Genomic DNA, 23,744 nt, shown 5'->3' on the forward strand with positions numbered 1-23,744 from the left:
AGCCGCGGTGAAGCTTCTGAATGCCCTCGGTCAAAGCGTGAGGCCCCGAGGCTTTGCCATGAGCGCGGCTCAGCCTACATCAGTGCCCACCACCCGCAGGCAGGGACAGCCCCACCTGTTTACCCCGCACCCTCCCCTACTCTCCCCGCTGCCTTTGCTGTCCCAGATGACGCTGTTCCAATCTATTCCCTGCTAGGATGTTACGTAACAGCAACTCCGCATGGTAACATGGACCTGGGATGTCCCTGGGAGACGACCAGAAAGCGGGAGATGATGGACCTGCGAGAGGGAATGAACTTGCTGTGCTCAGTGTGAGACGCAAGTGTGCCTGAGACCAAGGTCCGTCATCCACCTTCAAAGCTGGACTTATTTGGACCTCACCTGAGACGCGGAGCTTCGTTAAAGAAAAAGCCAAGATTCTGTGGACTGCAAATGAATTCATCAGTAATAAGAGCAGCCATTTCCTTACTACACGGCAACCAAGTAAACTCGCATTAAACCTGGCAACCACCCGACCCCGTAGATACCGACATTCCCATTTTACAGATGAGGAGACTGTGGAGACACCCAGGGTGGTGGAGCTGGGATCTGAATGAAGGAGTTAGACGCCGCTGCCCCCTCCCTCGAGCCCGTCTGTCCCTCAGAAAGCCCCGTCGCCCACCCACACCACCGTGCACTCCCATGCACTCGGCACACACACGTTCTCGGCTGCCAGGGCCTGCCTGCCTCTAGCTGGGGTTTTTTTTTTAAAGATTTTTTTGATGTGGACCATTCTTAAAGTCTTCATTGAATTTGTTACAATATTGCTTCTGTTTTATGTTTTGTTTTTTTGGCCGCGAGGCATGTGGGATCTTAGCTCCCCCACCAGGGATCGAACCTGCACCCCCTGCACTGGAAGGCGAAGTCTTACCCACTGGACCTCCAGGTAAGTCCCTCCGGCTGGGCTCTTGCAACAAATTGCCCTTGTCTCTCTGGCTAAAGCCCAAGCACGACACTCACTCCTGCTTGCGGCTGCCCGGTCAGGGGCTCCGGGGAAGAGACACTAAGTCCTGGCTCTGGCAGTCTTCTAAAGGGACCTAGAGGCCCCTTCTGTCCCAAATGGTCTGGCCTGAGGAGTGAGCCACATAAACTGGACATCAAGATAGGGGAGACTGTCACTCGGGAAAGCAGGTGGCGGAGTGGCCCACAGGGAAGTGAAGGAGACAGCCACTATCAGGCTCTTCCTCCCCACGGGGCCGTGTCTGGGTTAGCCTTGCCCTACAATCTGGGGAGAGGCTCGTGGGAGTCCTGCTGCCTCGCTAAGAGGGCTGCTGCCCATGAACGCGGGGAAGCAGGCCTCAAGGCCCCCAGAGGCAGCTGCCACAGTGGTTCAGGACACGACTTCGGAGGCGCAAACCTCAGCTCTGGCAGCTACTGGCTGGGTGGCCTTGAGCAAGTGATGCTGGTTCATAGGCCCTTTCTTGCAGGGCTGTTAGAAAGACTAGAAATAATTACACACACACACACACGGGCCTGGCAGAGAGAAGGCGCTCAGTAAAGGGCAGCCACTCAAAGTCTGCCCCAGGCCCTCTCCCAACATGGCAACACTGAAGAGAAGTCGCCAAAAGATTTCCCATTTGAAGTTAACAGGGGACTGTCAAATGCCTCTGCTGTAGAAAGACCAGTGCCCGACTGCGCTGAGCCGGCCTTTGGCAGAGGACTAGAAAATCACATGTCTTTGGGCTCCAGCTCTTAAGGCCAAAGATTGAGAAGTCAAGGCGTTTGTTTCAGGAAAGATCATAGCTGTCAAATGCGGTGCCCCGACTTGCTGGCCGAGAACAGACAGGCTCCATTTGGCGCCAAGAGACAGTGAATGTCATACACGCAGGCTTCCCTACTGACGCCGGAAAGGGCTGTGCAGTCAAGGAGAAGTATTTGGCCAGTGTCACTAAGGAGGGGTTCAAGCACAGGCAACACCTTCCTTTTCAATGTGTATTAAGTCATTTGTTTATTTCTCAAGATGTGCACACTCAAGTATTCAGTTGGCCAGGACAACTCGTGGCTCCTAGGTATGTACAGGTCCTTCGACGGCTTGGGTTACAGACAACTTCATAGCTAGTGCACCACACACACGAGATAAAACAGGAAGCCTAAAATCCCCAAGCCACTCCAAGAAAAGTGAGGGAGGGAGGAGGGAGGAGCAATGATGGAGCAATGACGCAGCAACCCGTGGCGGAAATCACACACAGGAGGGGAGAACACAGAGGCAGGCTAGCTTCCATCTCTGTCGACCGCCGTTTCCGTGTGGTGCTCAGGGGACTGAGTTCAACAGGTCCTTCAGGAAGCTCTCCGGATCAGTGATTTCTGACAAGAGACCTGGAAAACAGGCAGGGACTGCTTAGCAGCGGCCCTCACAGCCCCCAGCCCCTGAGTCACGGAGGCCACATCCACGCGGAGAACACGCTGTGCTCTGACAAGCTCGGACACAGCTGCTCACGGGAGACCGGCGATGACCGCGGAGACAGTCACCAAGCAAACACTCTCGTCCTGGGAGGGGAGCTGGGCTCCGACACCTGGCGCCGCGGCAGGATTAAAGGCGTTTAAAGTGGCAGCGGCCAGCTCACGATCTCCCCAGAGCGGAGGTGCTAAACCCGGGTCCATGGACCCTGCAGGGGCCTGTAAGTCCACTGAAACTCAGTGCGCAATGGAGGGGGGTCCTCTGGAGAGAGTGTCTACAGCCTTCAGCAGATTCCCAGAGGGACCTGGGGCCAAACAAAGGCTAACCCCACTGCCCTCGAGGGCTGGGAGGAACAGGGTAGGGTAAAAGAACCCAACCCCTAGTCCAGGGCCTGAAGCAAGCTGCCAGAGCTCAGAAGCTCCAGTTTCCTCCACTGCCAAATGGGGACAGTGACAAGTCCTTGTCACATCACCCTGGGGATTAGATGAGGCCAGTTATGTGAAAGTGCCCAGGGCACAGAAGGTGCTCGCTCAATCAGCATCAGGTCCCCTGCGGCCCCGTCCCTCCCTCACAAGCAGGGCTCTCATTTGACCAATGCAGGGTCGTTAACCCCGAGGCGGGGCAACACTCCAACTGAAGTCTGGGCTAATGCAGGAAGAGTGGCCCCCATCAGCTCCTGCTGGTTTGGAAGGTGTTTTCGTCCTTGCATTTGAGTAGGGTGTGTCAGATGTTCTGAAATTTCCTACCAGTTTGAACAAAGCAATAAAGCCATGCCGTAAACACCTGCGCTCTAGTGGAAGGCGGCAGAGGCCTCCCGCCTGACCTGTCCCTGCTCGTCCCTGCTCCAGGGCTGATGCAAAGCCCTGAACAGAGGTGAATACCTTCCTTCCCCTGCCCGCCTCTTCCTCGGACTTTGACATTCATATTGACAGTCTTTGTAGACATTCACCAGACCCCTGGGTGACAGGTAAGGCACTGGGCCCTGAGGACACAGACACACAGGCTACGTGCTCTCAGTCGGGGTCACTTCCTGAAGAAAGCAAGGAGGGTAGCCAAGGTAAAATGTCTAGGCTGAAAGGACACCCATGGGAGCATCTAGTGAAGTTAACAAAGAAACTGGGGTGAGCGGTGGCAACCCCTGACCGATAGGTAATGGGGGAGGCACCAGACCAGCAAAGGCCCGTCCAGTATGGCTTCCACTGAGGCCACTGCAACAAACGGCCAAATTGGAAGACAGGCCTGGAGCTTTGGGGAAGCTCCATCCGGGAAGAAAGAGGAATTCACACTGAGCATCACTCCGAACGTTTGAGGGTTTAGTGCCCAGAGGACAGACTAGAAAATGCTAGTGGCGACCTTCCCTTGATAGTGGGATCTGGGGAGATTTTTTCTTGCTCTTCACACTTGACAAAATTGCCGTCAGGGAAAAGGAAACAAGCTCACAGAAGAGTTAGGCAGGTGAGGCTCCCCCTGCTTTGGCTCTGGGAGCCCTACCTTGGAAAGGACGGTGGTGATGGGGGGGCTGGACTGCAGTGCCCACACCCTCAGAGGGCACGGGACTTTTAATTCTGGGTTGATTTCCCAGCACTGGCCCAAGTCACCTCCCCCTGCTGTCACCTGATGCTTGGTTATGAAATCCAAACAAATTTTAATGTGTCTGCAATTAGGATGACAAATTTGTTGTATAACGAACCTATACACAGGAGAGAACAGTGACTTCATTTTTACCAGCTGGGGGATGAGGAACTGTCTGAGGATGTCTCATGTGACAGCAGTTCAAAGCACTGCCCTATCCCTACTAGCAGAGATGTTCTTTGCTCTCTTTTGATATTTACTATTTATCTTAAGAATCAGAGCTGAAATCTTCCACACCTCCCCGGGGGCAGCTGTGACATAAGATGTCTCAGTCCCCGAAAGGCAGGAGGAAGACAGGAAAGCTCCATGTTAATACTCTGAACTGTCATAAGAAGCCAGGAAACCAAAAGGGGCTCCAGTGATTTTCCAGCTATGCCCCACTGGGAACTTGTTTAATCTTCAAAGCCTCAGTTACCCCATCTGTAAAATGGGGATAGCCACAGCTCCACCGCACACAGGGCTGCCCTGTGGACTGGGAAAGCGCGTGCATGAGGAACACAGCACCTGGGGTGAAGTGAGCCACACGTCACAGCCGCATCTTGTTACCAGGGACCGGGTATGTACACATCTCTCCCAGACCCCTCGGTGGTGGCCCACAGGCTGGTTCTCGCCTGTTTTTTCCTGTGCGTGAAGATGAAAGCAATGCCAGCCCCACTAAGATCTGTGAAAGACGAAAAACCTTGACACTGACCAGCGGCGTCGAGGAACTCTGAGAAGGTCTCCACTGGCATGAACTCCTCCTGGAAGGCCTTCAGGGCCTTGTCGGCAGCTTCGTGGATGGGCATGTCGTTGTGGCGGATGTACTCCGCGAGAGAGCAGGACCAGCCGCCCTCCGTGTTGCTGGTCGGCACCTTCTACGAGAAGCAACAGGACACACAGGCCGGGCGGGTCGCTCAGGTCAGGCAGGGAAGAAGAGAGCCCGCCCATACACATCCAAGTTTTCCCTGGAGGATGTGTTCTGCTTCCAGGAACAACAAAATTTCACTTCATTCCTCTCACAGCCCCTCTCCTAAGCACATGTCACATGAACCTACAAGCTTCGAGAGGCGATGCGTTCTTTCCTCCCCATCCCCTCCACCATCGGCATTTCCCCAAGAAGAGGGACTTGTCAACATACTTTAATTGAGCTGTTTCATTTAGATGATGAAAGGAACCACCCCAAACCCTCTGATTCTCTCAAGGCTGAGAGGAGCGTCCCTATTATAAACTGGGCTGGAATAAGTTACACTCACACAGGGCAACAGAGTTGATCCAAACAGAGGGGACGAGAGCAAACAGAGGGTGACTCGGGGTGGAGCGGGGGGAGAGCTGCCTGTAGAAGAGGGTCTGCAGCAGCCTGAGACCGGGTCACAGGAGCGGTCACGGCTACAAATGCAGTCACAGACGCAGGGGTCAGAGCTAGAGGGTAAACCCCTCCCCACGGCGGGTCGGCCTGTTTCTCGGGGGAGGCTGGCGGAAGAGTCGGCTGCCGAGGCAGGGTCAGAGCCACAAGCACAGACGTCTACGCCCCTGCCAAACCCGGCCACACTCCCAGCGGCCTCCTTACCTTAAACATGTTATAAATGAGATCAACGAGGGCCCAAAAGAGAAGGGAAGAGCGATAAGCAGAGTAGTCCTTCACCGCCTTGTCTGTCAGCCTGGAAAATAAAACCAAACCCCATGTCCGTGAAGACCCCGGGAGGACACTCACAAGGACAGAGCCAAGCATTCTGGGAACAGGGGAAGAGTCGCGGGCACTGAGCGTCACTCAGCTCCAGCCACTTGCCATCTTCTCAGAGGAAAGCAGCCACGGGTCAGAGCTTCTGAAGCCCTGGGACCCAGCGGTTTATTCACCACAAGACGCTGCGTGACAGAGTCATCTTTAGTAGCGACTCTGCTAAGCCAGGGAAAACGGGAAAGAGGGAGACGTAAGTTGCAACACGGCAGCCAAAAGGCTACTGCCTTAAAGAGTCGCCGCAGAGTCCCGTGTTTCCCTGTGTTTAGCCCCCACACGCACTCTCGGACTTGACGGGACCTAATAAATGAGGGAGGAAACAAGGTTCTCTTCAGTCTTCACATTCCCACTTGGAGAGTTTTTACCAGCAGCCAGCAGGCCTAAACCAGTCTCACACAGTAATCTGCCAACCGCGTGCCGTGTTCAAACCAGCAAGCTGGTGGACACCTGGCGTCGGACAACAGTGATGTCTCGGATGGGAGCCACAGCCGGCCCAACACCTCCGAAATCCCGGGCTAATCCCGGAGCTCACCGCGCCCCTTCGTTTCTGACCAGCATCGCTGCTACTTAATCCAGTGATTCAGTTCGGGATTAGAGAGCGGCCAGGCCCTTGGAACACGGAGGGCCGTCACTGACAACAGCGTCCACCGCCTTCTCGGCAGACGCTCCTGGTCTGAGGATTGACTACAGCAGGTAGAGCCACCGTGAAGTACAGAACGACCAGCACCCCCCCTGCACGGTGAGTGACGTGCCGGTGCTAGGACTGTAGAAACCCAAGCCAGTGCTTGGGTTTCTACAGCCCAAGGTCTAGGAGAGGTTTTGTCTGCAAACTGCCTTCATATCTGTAATAAGTAAAGGCTAGATAAACCCTTGTCGTGGAGATTCTACACCTTGGAACAGAGCCCATACCAAAGGGACCAGAACTTAGTATTAAAATGTGTGTGGATGCACGCACCATGTGTTTATATACGCTAGAATCATGAACATCAGACAAGCATAGATGTTATTCATTTAGAAGCTACAACTACACTGTATGGGCCTCAAGTGAAGGGACTACCTAGCATGAGACAGGCCAACCACACCTACATTCAGTCAATGTTTAAGTTATTAACCAAAGTAAAGTAAAATAATAAAATGAGACAATTCTGTTCGCTAAGGTATGCTACCCGTACCCTCCCCGACCCCAACATCTCCAAAGCGCCCACCTCCTCCCCGACCGCCACGCATGAGGATGCTGCAGCCGAAAGGGAAAACTACTGCGAGGTGGGCCTGTGGACGAGGATGAGAATTCTTTCTCTGCAACTCTGTGCGCTGGCAGACAAGGAAACAGAAAAGGCTATGACGGAAGCCTAGGAAAGTCCCAGGCTTAAATACTTGCAAGTTCCTGGCAGAAGAATCTTTTTTCCTGAATGTAAAACCCACAGAAGAGAGCAACTTCTCTTGTGCAAACTCCTAGATTTTTGTGTACCTGCTGCTGCCCCCACCCCATAATGGGCTGAGGACGAAGCCTGCTGCCAGCGGCACTGCCCCAACCACCGGGAGGTCACCCTCTAAATGTCCCTCCTCAGAGGGTGTCCAACACCGTGCTGATGGCCAGCACTCTGCCACCCTGCTTCCGGGGCGCCCTGCTCACACCCCGACACCCCACCAGGGCTGCTCCTTCTTGCAGCTCTTTCGCGTTGGTGGCAGGAATCTGGGGTGGCTCTGCCCAACTTAATTATTTCAGGTTAATTAGTAAAGGTGACTAAACTGCTACAGAGGAAATGGCAACTCATGAGTGCAGCTCACACTGGATTTCCTAATTAAGCTGTGACCAAATCAGCTTTTCCTTAACTGCCTGGGACAGTAATGAATTCCAGTCTCCTAACTGAAAGCAACACAGCTCCTGTGGGTTCAGATCTCACACCTGTCACCGAGAGCCTGTGCCCAGTAAATAGCCACGTTACGTGCTATGGACACAGGCCGAGCCTGGCTTATCAACAACTTAGCATCTTCCAGATCTAACTTTTGATTCCTAGCAGCTAGTTAACTATTAATGCTTCAGACTCTTGGTTAACACTGGAAAGTGCTACGTTTGGAATGGGGGCAGGGGCTAGGTAGGACTCTAACAAGACCGGCCCCCTCCTGCTCTACACAGAGGCTGGCACCGGCTGGATCCAACAGCAGAGCTCCAACCTGGTCTCCCCGGGCCACGAGGCGCCTACCACTAGTGACCTGATAAATCAGAGCTGACGGAGGTGGAGACACCAGGTGTGCAAATTCAGGCCAAGGCTGCTTCCACTTGGTCTGTCATTATCAGGGGCCTAAAAGCTCCTCCCCTGCACCCTTGTTGGAAACGTCCCCTCAGATCCTAGCGAAAGCAGACACACGAGGACAGACCTTCCCAAAGTGAAGCTGGTTTCCCTCAAGGGCAGAAGCAAGCTGACAGCTCATAGCTTACTCTGTAGCCCAGGGAGGGCAGACTGCTCGGGGCCACCACAGGCCAAGAGTAGCGCCAAGAAGTCCACTCGGCGTGTGGCAATCTGCACACTCGCCGCAAAGGGCTTCTCGCTGTTGTTGTTTGCAGTTGTTTGCCTCAAGACACCTCCCAGCTGACCCAAATCACAGCACGGGGTCGTGAAAACAAAGACCACTTCCTTCCTGAAATGCCTTCCTTCTTAGGGAGGTGTCCACACCAACAGCAGAGAAAGAAAAAAGGCTCATGGAATGCGGGGCAGACGGGATAGGAATGTGACCAAGGAGGGAGATGGGGAGCTTTTAATACCAGAAAAGAACATCCCCGAGCACAGCCCCGAGGAAGCTTTGCTAGTTTATGCGCAGACCAGCAAGATTCGGAACACCTGGCAACCTGTCTCAACCGCCTGCCGGCCCTAACCCTTCTCCTGAGAAGTCTCGCCCTGTGCCTGGCTGGCTCCCTCTCTGAGGGCACTTCCCAGGGGTAAGCCTGGCTCCACACTTCTAGTGCCTGAACACCTGACCCAGAGGGGCAGGCACCCGGCGGCGTCAGGCCTCGACTCTTGGTGTGACCGGCCGGGAAGGCTCAGGCTCCATTACCGAGTCAAGCGAGGCGCCTCCACTCAGCACCTGCATGCCGCAGGCAGCTTTTACCCACAGTGGTTACAGAGTCCGGGCGACAGGCGGCCCAGGAGATGGCTCCCTGAAGCAGGCACTTCCCGAAGCAAGCACTGACCTGGTGGCTCCCCCCGGAGCCACTGCCCGGGCCTGAGAGGTCACCAGCAGCCGCCGCAGGATTTCCACGCGTATGGCTCGCCACTTCTCGGGGGGCAGGACGTGGAGGGCTAGGACAGTGAAATAGTGGGGCCCGTCCACTTCAAAGGCACTCTCCACCCACTTCTCCTTGGGCTGCTCCAGAAAGCCCTGGAGATTCTTCTCCTCTCGGGAAGTTGCTCGGGTTCTGGAACAAAAGGAGCACCATGAAACCAGGGCAGAAGCAGGGCACCAGCAGCAAGAGGGGAGGAGGCTTGCTCAATCTCCCGTCTTCTTTTAAGTTTCCTGAGCGCTCGGCTCACGGAACCCCCCACCCGTCCTCCACCGTCCCTCCCACCTCCTCTCCAAGCGGGGCACCCCCAGCCCGGCCCCAGTCCTTCTCGGGGGCATCTTCCTCGTCCCCCGCCCCCCAGCCCAGCTCCGCACAATTCCAATTGCACGTGTGTCCGGCACATTCACAAACACTCCGCCATCCACGTGTCCCGACAACTCTGGAAGGTGACAGTCGGCACCTCTTTACCAGGGTATCTGAAGGCCCGGGGAGTGAAGTGACACAACCAAAGTCACCAAACCAGTCAGCGAACCCAGAGTCTCTGAGCCCACAGCCCACACTCCCCGACTCCACGAGTCCCAGTACAGCTAACTGTTCACACGGCATTTGCAGCCGGTGCCCTTCCTAGGCTATTCTGGTGTGTTCTTTCATGTGTCTGTGTCCTCTCTCCTCCATTAGAACAGATTCCTGCCAGCGAGCACTGCTTCTCGTTCTCGCTTTTGCCTGAACTGCAGCAACAATGGTGATTATCAACTTTAACGCCAAGCACGTTCTAAGAGCTTTCCACGGATTATCTCATTTAATCCTCACAATAACCCGATGAGATGGGTACTCTCCCAACGTTACAGAAGGGGAAACTACAGCACAGAGAAAGTAAATATTCTGCCCAAAGCCACACAGTGGGGAGTGAAGGAACTGGGCTCTGACCCAGGCAATCTGGCTCCAGAGCCTTCCCAGCGTGGACTCTCCACCCTCCCCCTGCAATGAAGCTTCGACAGGTCACTAGACGGGCACTGAGAGATCACTTCCTTATCACATATTTCTGGCTACACTCTCTCCTTACGACCTGGATGGTGCTCTCAGGCCAAGAGTGCTTGATGCCCCATCCTAATTCCCTGATGGGAAATAAAAACACAACACTCGTAGCGGCTGAATCAAAGTTACCAGGTCTGCACATGGCACTGCCAGGCACTGGACTGTGGGAAAGCAGGGGGGATGGTACGGGGACACCAGGCACCCTTCTGCTCCATGGATGAACATGGATGGAACAGGCGGCTACACTAGACTGGAGTGTCCAGAACTGGAAATCAGAAGGTTTGTGCCATCGCAGGACCCGCTCCACTCTGCGCTGGCTCGTGCTGTGTGTGACATATTCGCCTTCATATACAAATGTCCCACCAAAGGCAGCGATCCCTGCTCAACCAGCACCGCCCCCCCCCCCGCCCACCGTGACCAAGCTCACACCAGCGTGAACCGGTGAGGGAAGCAGGCTGTGGCTGGGAAACAGTGCCTCCTCGTGCAGCTTCCGGCTCAGCCTCTACCTGACCGAGACCATCAGGACACAGCCCGCTCCCTCCCCAACTAAGGAAACTAAGCATGAGTTACGAGTGTCTGGCATTTGAGAGACACAGTGACATCTGAAGCCACCGGCTCTGTTCTGCTGGACAAATCATGTGGCCTCTCTGGGTCCGCTTTGCTCCCCGGAGACTGGGGCAGCCCCCTCCACCTCACTGCTGCCAACAAGAGGCAACGGCTCTGTCAAAGGCCCCACGGACACCAGCAATCAGCACTGCTCAGGCCTGAAGCACAGTCTGGATAATGGGAACGTTCGTGCTGTCAATGACGCAGGTGTTTCTTCTGACAGTCTAAACAGCCGAGCAGATGATGTAACGACCGGTGGAGACCCGCCAGTGCCTCCTGGTAACAATGAAGCCTGCGGTCTCCAGGTCAGCCTTTTATCTCACAAGGAAATGGGAGGGAAGGAGAAAATCACTTTGTTGAAGACCAGAAAGGAGAAGAGACAAATTGTTCTGTTGCCTAAACTGAACTGCAGCTGCCTTGGGGGGACTGTACACAGCCTTTCAACCTGTCAGCACTCTGCCCCACAGATGTGTAAGACTCTCGCTAGAAGATGGGGCCTAAAAGCACCAAACCATTTAAATCAAATCTAAGAGCTAAAGTATATTAAACCTCTTAGTTTGCTTTTTAAATCTAGGGTAGAACGAAAGACTATTCTCTACCCCCTTAGTGTTTCCGAACTGCTCCACAACGTACATACAGATGAAGATACAAATCTGTTTTTTTTTTCTGGGCTACCTTCCTTCTCAGTTGACTTTCCCAAATAATCTTCAACAACACCTTCCCCCTCACAGCTGCCAGAAGCCTCACTCACTGAAGAAGAAACAGGGATAGCAAGTCCAGGTCCTTGGTCCTGCCACACCCTGCAGCTGTGAAACGCTCACCTGGAACAGCCTGTGTGCCTTTGACAGTGACTGTGTGCAGCCCTGACCCCATGGCCTCCCCCATCCAAGGGAACAGTCTTGCAAGTAGCAGCTACACTGAAGTAGAAGCTTCGATGATCTGGCCTCTCCCGCTTCCTGTTCCCCTCTGGGCTGAAGGTCAGTCCAAGGAGGCAGCCCTTGGCTGCCCGTGCTGGTAGATGAGACAGTTTTGGAAAAGGAAGCCACCGTGCTCTTTATTCTGTGTGATTCCAAAGAGGCGCAGATGAACATTCCTACTTCGGTAAAGGCTGCCTGGGGCCAGACATTTGTTCTAGAACTAACTAGAGCGGCTACAGAAAAGCCGGGAGAGCTTGTTGGGCAGAGGAACATGGGGCGGGTCAGCCAGTGCTGCCCCGAGACGCGCGGTACTGACGTGTTCAGGACGTAAAGCACGGTGTGGACGATGTACGGGATCAGGTGGATGTTGCTCTCCCGGCCGCCCCCTCCAGTGTCCGCGCTGAAGGACTGCTCCATGGCGAAGCGCAGGAACAGCAGCTTGATGTCGTGGATGTTGAGCTGGTACGTGGGCTCCCGCTGGCCCGTGCACTCCTGGAGGTAAGTATTGTGCCTGGGAGAAGAGAACAGGTGGTGAAGTGGAAGCAAGCTCCCTGGTGAAGACCCAGCTGGGAAGGCAGAGCCCCCCTTCGGCCTGATGGCTGTGAAGGTTACACAGACGGATAGAGAATGAAAGGGGGAGTCAAGGACAAGGGCTGGGCTGGGGGGAAGACAAGAGCAGAGCACACTTTTGTTTCTGCTGTGACTGAACGCGATGCTCTCCAAGCTTTGAGGAGAACGCGCCGGTTTGGGGGCGGCGGGCAGGGGGCATTTCTTGATGGCCTAATGTCATAGGACATATTGTGACCACATCTGGAAGTGCATTTTGGGAGAAGAAATGTAGAATTTATTCATTTTGACTGACAAGGTGATCTATCCATAAGAATCATCTCCTCAACCTCCAAATAAAAGGTTTTCCTATGTCAATGTACATCACCGACCACCTGGACTCTGCCCCTGATTAAGTCTGTGCCTCAGTTTCTTCATCTGTAGAATGTGTATAATAACAACACACGGTAAGCAGTTCAACATGCTGCCCAACATGACTTTCATCATTACTACTGCCAAGTGCCTGGTTTATGGTAAGTACCTTTTCATCCCTGAGCTTTACAATAGGACTTGGGGTGGGGCACCACTGCACAAGGCATCTGCAAGAGATGAGGACCTCACAGAAGGTTTCACTACCCTACTCTGGATTTTAGGACAAGGGAGGCTTTGAAAGGAGCCCGATATTCCCCACGCCATCAAGCTATTTTCATTATTTAAACCTCAGAGAAATAGAAGTGAACTCTGGGAAATTTTGGCCTCGAGGACCAAGTCAGGGGTGCTGTGTTTTGTGTCCTAAGATCAGCAAAGGAGGAGAGGTAGCAGATAACCAGAGATTCCACCTGGGGCCCCAGACGCTGAGGGTGCTGGCTTCTCCCAGCAGAGTCCCCTCTCTTCCGGACGGGCTCCCCTGTCAGGAAGCAAAGACAGACATGGATTCCTGATGAAGGTGACAGGAGATGGCTTCCCCGGGGCCGGGCTGACAGCTGATCTTCCCCCATCTCCTGGGAATCCTCTCTTTTCTACCATGCAAGATGCTCCACACTCACCTTGCCAGACAGGTGGCAAAAGCTGACTCAGGGACATGGGGCCCCCAGACGGGAAGGAGCCCGTTGCACTTAGTGTTGGCGTTCTGAAGGGCGGCACTTTCCCACTCTTCCCGGCCTCGAGCCAGCCTGGATTGGGAGGAGAGCAGGGACAAGCGACTGCTGGAATTAATCTGGCAACCAGGCACCTGGGCACGCGGGGGTGGAGGAGGGTTTGCTGACACTAACGAAGTGCTGGCCCGTGTGCCTGACTCTACAGAGAGGAGCAGCCGTTTGTAACCACGATGGTAAATGCCGGCTTCACCGCCTCCAGTAAGCAAGGCTGCTCTCACCAGCCTTGAGCCAAAAGCCAAGTATCTTTTCCAGATCATATGGCAGGAATGGCACTTGGGCCTGTATGGCTGAAGGTAGGACACCATACTTCGCAGAGCCTAAGGAGCAGAATTAAAGCCTCAGGAGTGGCAGTCCCACCCCCTCCCAGTCCAGGGCCTCTGGCGAGCTGCCCGCTCCCCTGAAGTCGCACAGGGCTAGAACCGAAGCACATGCAAGGGGAGGCCTAAGGAAGGAGCCACCCCGCAAGAGCCAGGCCCACCTGACGGCAGCCAGGTGGCAATCGTAGTGCACGATGTTGAAGTGGGACACGGTGCTGTAGCCCTGCTGTTTCCGGGGCTTGTTCTCCATCTCCTCTAAGGCTACCCGCTTGGTGAAGGTATAAATGCCCAGGACCTTGGTGGGCTGCAAAGATAACATAAAGAGGAGGAGAGGTGAAACTCCAAGGCAGGCTGTGAAAGGAGGTGAAGCAGAGCAGAGGGGCCCCGAGGGTCTATGATCCTAGGAAGGGATGCATTCAGTAAAGGGGGTGATGGTGAGCCCCTCAGTCTCCTGGTTAAGCACCTGGCTGGGCAGAGCCCCAGTGAAATGAGGGTTGTGGGGAGCAACTGGAATAAAGTGGCTGCTGCGAGACAGAAGGGCAGAAATGCGAGCCCGAACGGTCCCTTCCTTTTTGCTTCTTTTATCTGAAAATGAAGAATAAAGTGCCTTCTTGTTAAGTCACTTGTTTTTCAAAACTGACCAGAAAGCTCCAAGGAGCCTGTGTCACAGCAGGACTTATAGGGCTTGTGGCCCAGGGTAGTGGCCCTTCAACAGGCTTGGGTGCTAAGTAATAAATTCAAGCTGGAGAGGAAGAGGGATGCCTTTTAGGCCTTCAGGGGAGCAAACTGGTCACTTGCTGTTCTGCTCCTTTTGGGTGTTAAATCGAGTTTGGTGGAGCCCAGAAAGCCAAGGTCCTGACCTTCTCCCCAGGTTATCTGAATATGGAAGCAGCATGATGTGTTTAAAAGCCCCAGGTCTGAAGTCAGAAAAGCCTGGGCTAGAACTCTGGCTCTGCTACATGAACTTTGTTTTCTCATCCATAAGTTAGGGCTTTTTACGGGTTTAAAGATAAAATTACCCAGTTTACATAAAGGCTCTGGGCACAGGGCCTGGCACACAGAAGGGACCCAGTGAGTGGTAGCTGTTGATGACGATGAAGACTACCGTTCAGATCAGTCTGCCTTCCCACCTTTAGAGAGGACAGCTGGCCCTAAGATACGAGCCTTGACTCTGGCCTAAGAACAAAAAGGCCTCAGGCGAGGGAGGCCACCAGGCCCTTGGGCCCTTGGGACTGACCGAAAGCCTGCAGCCGTACCTGGAACTTGTACCCCTCCCTGCAGATGCAGCACGTGAGGCCCGGCTCCTCAATCAGCTCCTCCATCTGCTTCAGGAGCGCCGTCTTGGTCACAACCTGGCCCTTCTCATTGGTCTGTAAGGGGAACCCCAGGTGGCATGTCAGACGGGAATTTCCACGCACCCTCCCACTGCAGCTTGGGGACACGCAGGCACAGGGCTGACCTTCCACATACATGAAAAGGACTGCTGCACTGAAAGGAAATCTCCTTAGTTGGCTTCTAATGAGGGTAAAGACCCAGATTCTCCTGCTATTCTCTTCCTACAGGAACCACTGAAGCAGAGGAAACCATCCAGCTAGAACCCTGGCAAGTTGCCATTTGCCAACAAAGAAGCCCCCTTTCTTTGTGCCAGCAAGATCAACTCTCGGCTGCCAAGGGCTGTTGCAGCATGATTCATTTACTGTTCCCACGGGAGTTTTAAAACTGCTGACACTCAAGTTCGCTGGTCTAGAGAAGGCTCTCATAGGACCTCTGCCTCCTCCAAGGTAAGACAGTGAGAAGAGCACAGAGCCCTTCTTGTCCAACAGACCCAGGTTCAAACGCCTGTCAGTCACTTATTAGTTACGTGCCTTGGCCGATTTACTTCACCTCTCAGCCTCAATTAGTTCATCTGAAAGATGGGTATAAAATCAACCTCTTAGAAGCACATGAGGGCTTAAATACAATCTTACAAGGAAGCTGCCTAAGCACAGTGCCTGGCATATAGTAAATCCTTGATAAACAATGATAATCATCATTTTTAATGCTTCTGCGAACTTGTTAAGTCATTTAACCTCTGAGCCTCATCTGTATAGCAGAACAATGATAGTCACATATCTAAGGGTTGTCGGGAAGATGAAAGAAGGTGAAGCATCTAGCGCGGTGCCCAGTACACCGACCCCCTGCCCACAGCCTTCACCTTCACCATCCCCAACCCCAGCTCTGAAACCCCAGAGCACAGATGACTGTGCCACAGGCTAGGCAAGAATGCGGGGACCCGGGCGTGGCTGTACCGTCATGCCCAGCGTGCCCAGAGCCTTCTGCCTCATGGCCATGGCCATGCGCTTCTTCTCGGCCCGGGTCTCCCTGCGGGCCGCGTCTATCTTCTTGTTTACATCAGGGTGTTCCCGCAGCGCCTCCAGCAGGTTCTCTGCCAGGGTCCCAATGCCCTCATCGCTGGACACCTGCTCCAGTTTATGCAGGTTTGTGATGGAGTCGGTTCCGATCAGAACCTGTCAAGAAGGGACCAGAGAGATGAAGGCCTCCAATTATGTAAACAAGTGTTCTTCTCAGGAGCTTAAAGGTTTAAAAAATGTGCACAATCTCATGTCATCTGCTTGGTTTCAATCAGATCCTCTGATTTTACACTTCAAGAGATTCGGACAAATGGAGGTTAGGCTCTGCCACCAACCTCTGACTAGTCACCACGCTCTTCAGTCTCCATAACCCTGTCTATAAAATGGGGGCAGGCCAGGGCCACCGTGATGATTAAATCAGATGCCATATGTAAAGCGCTCAGCACAGTGAGTGAGAAGGGTGCAGATAAGAGTCCCTGGCGAAGCAGCACCTGATGAGGCCTCAGTGGTGAACTCAGCAACCACACCAAGCAAAGAAGGCCCTTGATGTTCACGGGGGCTGTGCTAAGTTCTTCATCTGCGTCCACCAAACCCAGGAGCACAGCAGTTTTCTCAACCTAGGGATTCCAGACGTACAACTACACGTGGGAGTGGGGATAAGAAAAAACTGAGAAAGAAATAGGTGTAAACAAAAACCTCCTGTGCTTAAAAATGCTGGCAGCTGCTACACGACAGCACCACACTATCCACAGGGGCGGGAGAACATCACAACTCTGAAGGCAGGGGAAATCTGCAAAAGCTCTCCAGGGGAGCTCACTGCGAAATCTGCACCACCCCATCACTGGGGAGCTGATGCCAGTTACCACACAGTTGACAATAAATCGAAAACAACAAAGCCAACTTGCAATGTGAAAGCTCAGCACTCAGCTCAGGTCACTCACTAGCTCATAGATCTATTTTCACAGCAGGTACGCGTCCACTTCATACCTCAGCGAAATGACAGGCTATCTCTCGTCTCATGCTCCTCAACACTGAACTCGTAGTTCAACTGCCTACGGAATATTCCACGGGTCCCCTAGACTTAACATTCGGGCTGTTTACTGTGTGCACGTGTGTGTACACGTGCATGTGAAGCTCCTACCCTCCTGAGGCTTACACTCTAGTTAGGAGGACAGACCACACACTAATAATCTAACATCACAGACTCTCCTCCCCCTCACTCACTCCCAAACCTCCTAGTTCCCCATCTCTTTCAATGGCACCACCACTCCCGTCACTCAGTCCAGATACTGAACGGAGTTCTTGCTTCACCCAGCTTCTTCACTGCCCACGTGCAATCCATCTCCAAATCCCATTTATTCCACCTCCTAGATCTCTGTCGAATCCATTCCCTGTCCACCTCACTAACTGGAGTTCAGCCGCCATGGCCTCTCACCTAGATCACAATAAAAGCCTGCCAACTCTTCTTCCCACCTCCCTTGTCACCTCCATCCAATTCATCCTCTAGGGTACGGCCAGGGGCACAACCCCCAGGAGACAATCCACACTCTTCTCTGTGGGGCATGTGATGTGGACCCATGCTTACATCTCCAGTGCCAGCTCTTGCCATGTCTCACCTCCAATGCAACTGCTTTCAATTCCTGGGATGCTTTAAGCTCTCTCACCTCTGAGCCTCTGCGGGCGCCCTATTCTCCTCTCAGAAATCCCCTTCCCTTTGACCCCTTCCACACTGCATTTACCCCCTGCTCTGTTATCACTATGTCCTTGGCTCTATCTTCCACCAGACAGTAAGCTCCCAGAGGGAGCTGTGACTGTCTCATCTGCCAACGTTGCCTCAACCTAGCGCAGCACAGGTACACGACAGGCACTACACAAATACGTGCTAAAAGAGAAGTGAATGGTCAGAAGTAGGAATGCCAAGTATGAATGCCAACAAATACGTGCTAAAAGAGAAGTGAATGATCAGAAGTATGAATGCCAAGTATCTAACTAGATGAAGCCTTGTTTTTAAGAAAGAATTCAATTTAGTAACTAAGAATAAGCATGGAATCCACTGACCTGAGTTCTCAGGTCAATGTGTTGCCACTGGCCAAATGACAATTCTGTCCCTTGATTTATCCACATTCAAAATAAAGATGTTACAAGGATAGGGGGAAAAAAAAAGTGAAAACTCTTATGTAGGAAGAATTATCCATAAGATGTAGTAATTATGACTATTTCCACTGAACTGAACAAAAGTTGAGAACTGTAGTTATCTGAGTGAGACATATGGAAGAACCTTTACTGTAGCCAATTAACCACATTTTTGGAATGAGTTATCAGAACAGATCACTAAATGAGAACGTGGAACTATACTCAAGATAAATGGCTCTAAACAACAACCAAAAAATGCAGCCCCGAGGACTCTCAAAACTCAACATTGAAAAAACAAACAATACTACTAGAAAATGGGCAAAAAATATGAACATACATTTCACTGAAGCAGACAGACAGATGAAAGACATGAAAAGATGTGCAGTGAGTGTCATTATCCATTAGAGAAAACAAATTAAAACCACGAGACATCACTCTACGTCTATCAGCATGGCTGAAACACCACCAAATGCTGGCGAGGATGCAGATAAAGCGGACCACTCACACCCTGCCAATGGGAATGTAAAGTGGTGCAGCCACTCTAGAAAACAGTTTGGCAGTTTCTTGTAAAACAAAATAATGCAACTACTACACAAGCCAGTGACTGCAGTCTTGGGCATTTACCCCAAAGAAATGGAAACTTACTCACACAAAAACCTGCACGCGAACATTCACAGCCGCTTTATCCACAGCAGCCTCAAAACGGCAACAACCCAGACGCCCTTTAATGGGTGATGGTTAAACGGGTCACGGTGAAGCCCCCGCCGTGGACACTTCTCAGCAGCAAGAAGGAACAAACGACTAATACAGACAACGACCAGGACGAACCGCCAAAAAGTTATGCTGAGTGAACAAAGCCAATCCCCAAAGGTTACATGCTTTATGATTCCACTTAGTATACAACATTCTTGACAGGACAAAATTACACGGATGGAAAACAGATCAGTGGTTGCCAGGGCAGGTGGATGTGGCTGTAAAAGGACAGGGGCTTCCCTGGTGGCACAGCGGTTAAGGATCCGCCTGCCAACGCAGGGAACACGGGTTCGAGCCCTGGTCCGGGAAGATCCCACATGCCGCGGAGCAACTAAGCCCATGTGCCACAGCTACTGAGCCTGCGCTCTAGAGCCCGCGAGCCACAACTACTGAGCCCACACACCACAACTACTAAAGCCTGCACGCCTAGAGCCCGTGCTCCACAACAAGAGAAGCCACCGCAATGAGAAGCCCGCGCACCGCAACGAAGAGTAGCCCCCGCTCGCCGCAACTAGAGAAAGCCCGCGCGCAGCAACGAAGACCCAACGCAGCCAAATAAATAAATAAATAAATAAAAAGGACAAGAAGAGGGATCCCTGCGGTAAGGAAACGGTCCCGAATCTTGACTGCATGGACGTCAATATCCTGGCTGTGATAATTTCCTACAGTTTTGCAAGGTGTTCCCATTGAGAGAAACTAAGTAATGGGTACGCACAACGTCTCTGTATTATTGCTTAACAACTGCGTGTAAATCTACAATAATCTCAAAATAAAAAGTTTAATTAAAAAAACAAATCCAGACTGGCCACCTGTCTGGGCCAATTAGGGTTTGTGAGAGTAACAGATACCTCAGCCCAGTGACTATCAGGAACAAGCAACACAGCGGACAGGGTTGGGCCTCCCTGAGAACCAAGTTTTCGGCTGCCTGGGGCAGAGCAGGAAATGGTAGGGATGGCATTACAAATGTCCCAGGGACTACAGCCAGAAATCGAAACTCTTTTACCCTCTGGCCAGCCACACCCTCACAACTGCTGCTCAGCTAAGCCGTGAGATAAAGAAGCCCCACATAAGAATGAGTTGAATGAGGAAATCACAAATGTAACTTAATCCTTTCTGCACACAGAGAGATGAACCAGATGACTTCTGAGAGTCCTTCTACCCTGGGAGTCTTATATATTAGGGCAACTCCCACCTCAAGGCTAATCAAGGTGGTTACCTTCACTCAGTTGTGGCAGATGAGGAGAGAGGGTGTGGTTCCCTCACATGATGTGTCCTGCTCTAGAATAAGGCCCACGTGCATGCTGGTTACTCACCTGGGTGGCAGGGTGCTGCATGGCCAGCCCCCGAAGAAGTCTCAAAATAAACGGCAGGGCTGGGCGAGACAAAAACTTTTTCCAGATGTCAGCATCCAAACTGCAAAGCAGAGAGAGGCTTATGAGCAGGCCAGAGAAGCAAAGGCCACCTAGAAACCGGCTGTTGATTCTGGCTTGTTTAGATGTGACCCTACAAGCGTACCATAAAGAATCACAAAGGACCACCCAACTCAGCTGAGAAACCAGATAGAAGTGAGTCCTCGGAACAGAAACCAACAAACTGCCATCCTTTCCCACAGCCCCAAGGGCTGCATGGTCACCTTGATAGTTTCCAGAAGGGGAGGGAGACCCCAAGGAAGGCAGAGGGATGCCAAGATGATGAAGGAGAAAAGGAACCAGAAAGAGGGGAAGGAAAGCAGCCCCTCTCACAGAGGTGCTGCTTACTTCTTGGCACTGGGAATGTGCTTTTTCATATAGTCAAGTGCATTCTGGGTGATTCCCTTCTGGAGAATCAGATCCTTCAGCTGATGCCCATTGCTGTTGTTCTTGATGCCAGCTGCGATTTTACAGAAGCAGTCCAGGAAGACTTTATCGTCGCCACTGTGATCTTCATCATACCTAGGAGGAAAGAGCAAAGACCCTGAGAGTGTGAAAGGAGGAACAAAAGCTGATCACGTCCTTTTCTTGGTTGACAATCTTCAATGGCCTATAGGATCAAGTCTAAACTCCTGAGCATGACATAAAGACCCTTCTCATCTGGCTCCTGCCACGCTCCCCTAACTCCCAACCCCCTCTTGCATTTTCATGCTTTTGCACACGTGACTCCCTCCAGCTTGTCATATCCCCTTCCCATGTCACCAACCACTTCTCCTTCTCTGCCTCACCAGGTGCTACTTTAACACAATGTATTTTACTTTTTGCCTCCCCAGTTAGACCAAGCCCCTTAAAGGCCAGACTAGCACACAAAAATCTAATAGAAACTCAGGTGATTCTTCCTTAGGCTCACAGAACTAGTTCAGGGTTTTCACGGGGACTCTCGTTTAGCTGTCTGAAATCTAAGCAACATACTTGTCAAAGCTGCAGTATGGTTTGAACCGCTCCACCAAGATCTGCATTTTCTCCACCTCCCCAAAGGAAAGGTATGGGATGATGCGAAGCAGGCCCTGGAGCACGCTAGGGTTGGAGCGAACAAAGGTGCTATTGATCTGGTCCAAGAGCATCACGAGTTGATCTTTGTCACCCGTCAGGAGGAGGTTGCCCTGCAGTAGGAGAGAGGACGGGAGGCCCACTAATAAGGTCGGGACTTCGTCTGCAGCCAGCATCTGGCCCTTAAAGGTCATCCATTTCCATCAGAGCCATCAGAAGCAGCCCTAGAAGAACAGTGTCTCAGCACTTCCTGGGGAATAATCAACAGTGTGAGTTCTACCTCATAAATTAGTTTCTAAGTTTCTGCGGTGGCTCTGTTAATAGTCTCAGGTGGTCAAAATATACCAACACAATCTTCCCCTCCCTCAAGAGAATGCAGGCTGCCTGGTATTCATTTGGTCGTATCTCTAGCCAAACCATCAACACCAGCAGGAACAGAGGAATGCATGGGTGTGCTGAGTGGAGAGAAACTGAACTGGGAGGTGCAGACCTGAGTTCCAGGCCTCCAACTGTACAGTAACTGACTATATGATATCGAACGGCTCACTTCATCTCTCTGGGCTTGGAGCTTCCTCAACTGTGAACTGAGGGGTTGGACTAAGGCCCTTGTCTATCAACTGGAACAGCCAGCTTTGTTTCCTCTGAATCCAGATTTCAGGCTTTAACGTAATGATGTCACCGTGAGCTGGGCAGGTTCAATCATTCTTGGTTGACACAGCTAGACACAAACAAGCCAGTGGCTGGCAATGAGACGATGTCTGTGGGTGGACAGACTGGGCTCCACTCACCTTGTCCTCACTCAGGGGCTCAGCGTTGGACTCATCCAGAATGATCTCCATAATGCTAAGCACCTGCTCGGCCACAGCCGCACCACCACTGTCCTTGCTTTCTTGCTCAGCGACCAGGGCCTGCAGGAGAAGGAGGCCCAGTCACTCTAGGGATAGGCCATAACCACTCACTGCTCATGGGATCTGCTCCTCAAGGATGTTCTTCGTGGCCTTACATTCTGGAAATTCTGTGCCTGTGTGTGTGTGAGTGCATGTACATGCATGGAGAGACAGGCAGTGTGTGGGTTTCTGAGGACAGTGAAAATGACATTTTGGTTCCTTTCTGGTTGCCCTGAGGTGAGTGGCACTACTTTCCCATTGGGGTGCAGTCTGGACTGGTGTAGGGACCAACTTCCTCTTGCTTCTGATCTGAATTCAGGAGAAACAAGGAAGCTCTTGGGTGTCATGGCAGCAGCACGGGGTGAGCCAGCAGGAGGATAAGGAACAGCCTGAATAATTCAAGCCTCTGTGCCCATCAGTTAGACAGATGAAGGGCTTGAAAAGGCCACAAATCCATTTCATTTGAGCCCAGAAGTGAGATGTCTTTCCCCCACCCAGGACTTCCCCCACCGAGGCTCATTCTTTGTCTTTTGCAGCCCACACTCTTTACCAGGTTGAGAGTCCCCAGCATGACATTCAAAGTGTTCATTTCCAGCTTGACCAGCTGTTGCCGGTTGACTTTCACTTTCACGCAGTAACTGAATAATTTCAGCAGCACCTGACAAGAAAAGCCAGTCAAAACCCATGAGACCATCTGAGAGTGAAGACATGGGGACAAGCAGGAAAGAAATGTCCATGAGGGGTCGTGTACGATCAGCAGATACTCCTGCTGAAATACAGAGGACAGCGAAGTTTCCTTAAGAAGACATGATACGGTGGCTGGGCTCTCCTGTCAGGCTTGCATCTCAACAGCAATGTTCTCCAGCAGTAGCTCCCGTGGGCTGGGTATATATATCTCTGCCGTCTCTGAAACTATGGCAGGGACACTGATTCCTCATGGAATAGGTGATGCTCTGTTGTCTTGGGGCAAATGCCAGCACTAACTCAGACTCTGAACTAGTAACAGTAAACAGAAAGATCCCAAAGCTCATGGCCCATGGGAGCTCAGAACCATGTAGCTCATTGAAAACATGGGTACAATGATGTATGTTCTCATGTTCCCTGGAGGTGAAAACAATAGTGTAATATGTATGGTGCCTTTAGAACCCTCTACTCTTCCCTAATGAGATAGTTGGATGAATAACCAAACAAAATCCTACAAAAAATTAAGGAGTTACTTACAAAATCCATTTTAAAAAGCAGTAATAATAATAATTGACACAAGTGCAGTTTTCTGGGGAAAAACAATTAGACATTGGTTCCACAGGTGACTAAAGAAATATAGCAGAAGGCTTGCTATCACACTGGTTTTTCGGGAGGAGTCGGCAGGGAAGAGGGGAGTGGGGGAGGGAGCCTAAAGTGTAGAGAGGGCCAAGGAAGCTGTCAGGTCCTTCACTGGCTTGCACTGGTCCACGGCACCATGCTGCCGCCTAGGGTTAAATGGCAGGGGTCACAAGCTTCTGTCCATGGGGGCCTCTCCC

The 23,744-nt window shown here is 52.2% G+C and overlaps 1 protein-coding gene across 7 annotated transcripts in view; it reads right to left on the minus strand.

Moving 5' to 3' along the window:
• Nucleotides 1-1,961: 1,961 nt before the first annotated feature.
• The window catches only part of UBR4 (ubiquitin protein ligase E3 component n-recognin 4), a 126,233-nt gene continuing 104,450 nt past the window's right edge, over nt 1,962-23,744 (minus strand). For all 7 annotated transcript variants that reach the window (XM_068539035.1, XM_068539034.1, XM_068539030.1 and 4 more), the window contains 14 exons: nt 22,775-22,882; nt 22,126-22,245; nt 21,260-21,450; nt 20,636-20,809; nt 20,192-20,291; nt 15,930-16,148; nt 14,898-15,011; nt 13,803-13,945; nt 13,214-13,339; nt 11,938-12,132; nt 8,974-9,198; nt 5,616-5,706; nt 4,761-4,923; nt 1,962-2,355 (listed from right to left, as the gene is read on the minus strand). In XM_068539035.1, the coding sequence (XP_068395136.1) occupies nt 2,291-2,355; nt 4,761-4,923; nt 5,616-5,706; nt 8,974-9,198; nt 11,938-12,132; nt 13,214-13,339; nt 13,803-13,945; nt 14,898-15,011; nt 15,930-16,148; nt 20,192-20,291; nt 20,636-20,809; nt 21,260-21,450; nt 22,126-22,245; nt 22,775-22,882 (2,034 nt within the window). In that variant the 3' untranslated portion in view covers nt 1,962-2,290. The remainder of the gene's footprint in view (nt 2,356-4,760; nt 4,924-5,615; nt 5,707-8,973; nt 9,199-11,937; nt 12,133-13,213; nt 13,340-13,802; nt 13,946-14,897; nt 15,012-15,929; nt 16,149-20,191; nt 20,292-20,635; nt 20,810-21,259; nt 21,451-22,125; nt 22,246-22,774; nt 22,883-23,744) is intronic.

Source organism: Eschrichtius robustus, chromosome 3, assembly GCF_028021215.1.
Source record: "Eschrichtius robustus isolate mEscRob2 chromosome 3, mEscRob2.pri, whole genome shotgun sequence".
In the NCBI taxonomy this organism is placed as follows: Eukaryota; Metazoa; Chordata; class Mammalia; order Artiodactyla; family Eschrichtiidae; genus Eschrichtius; species Eschrichtius robustus.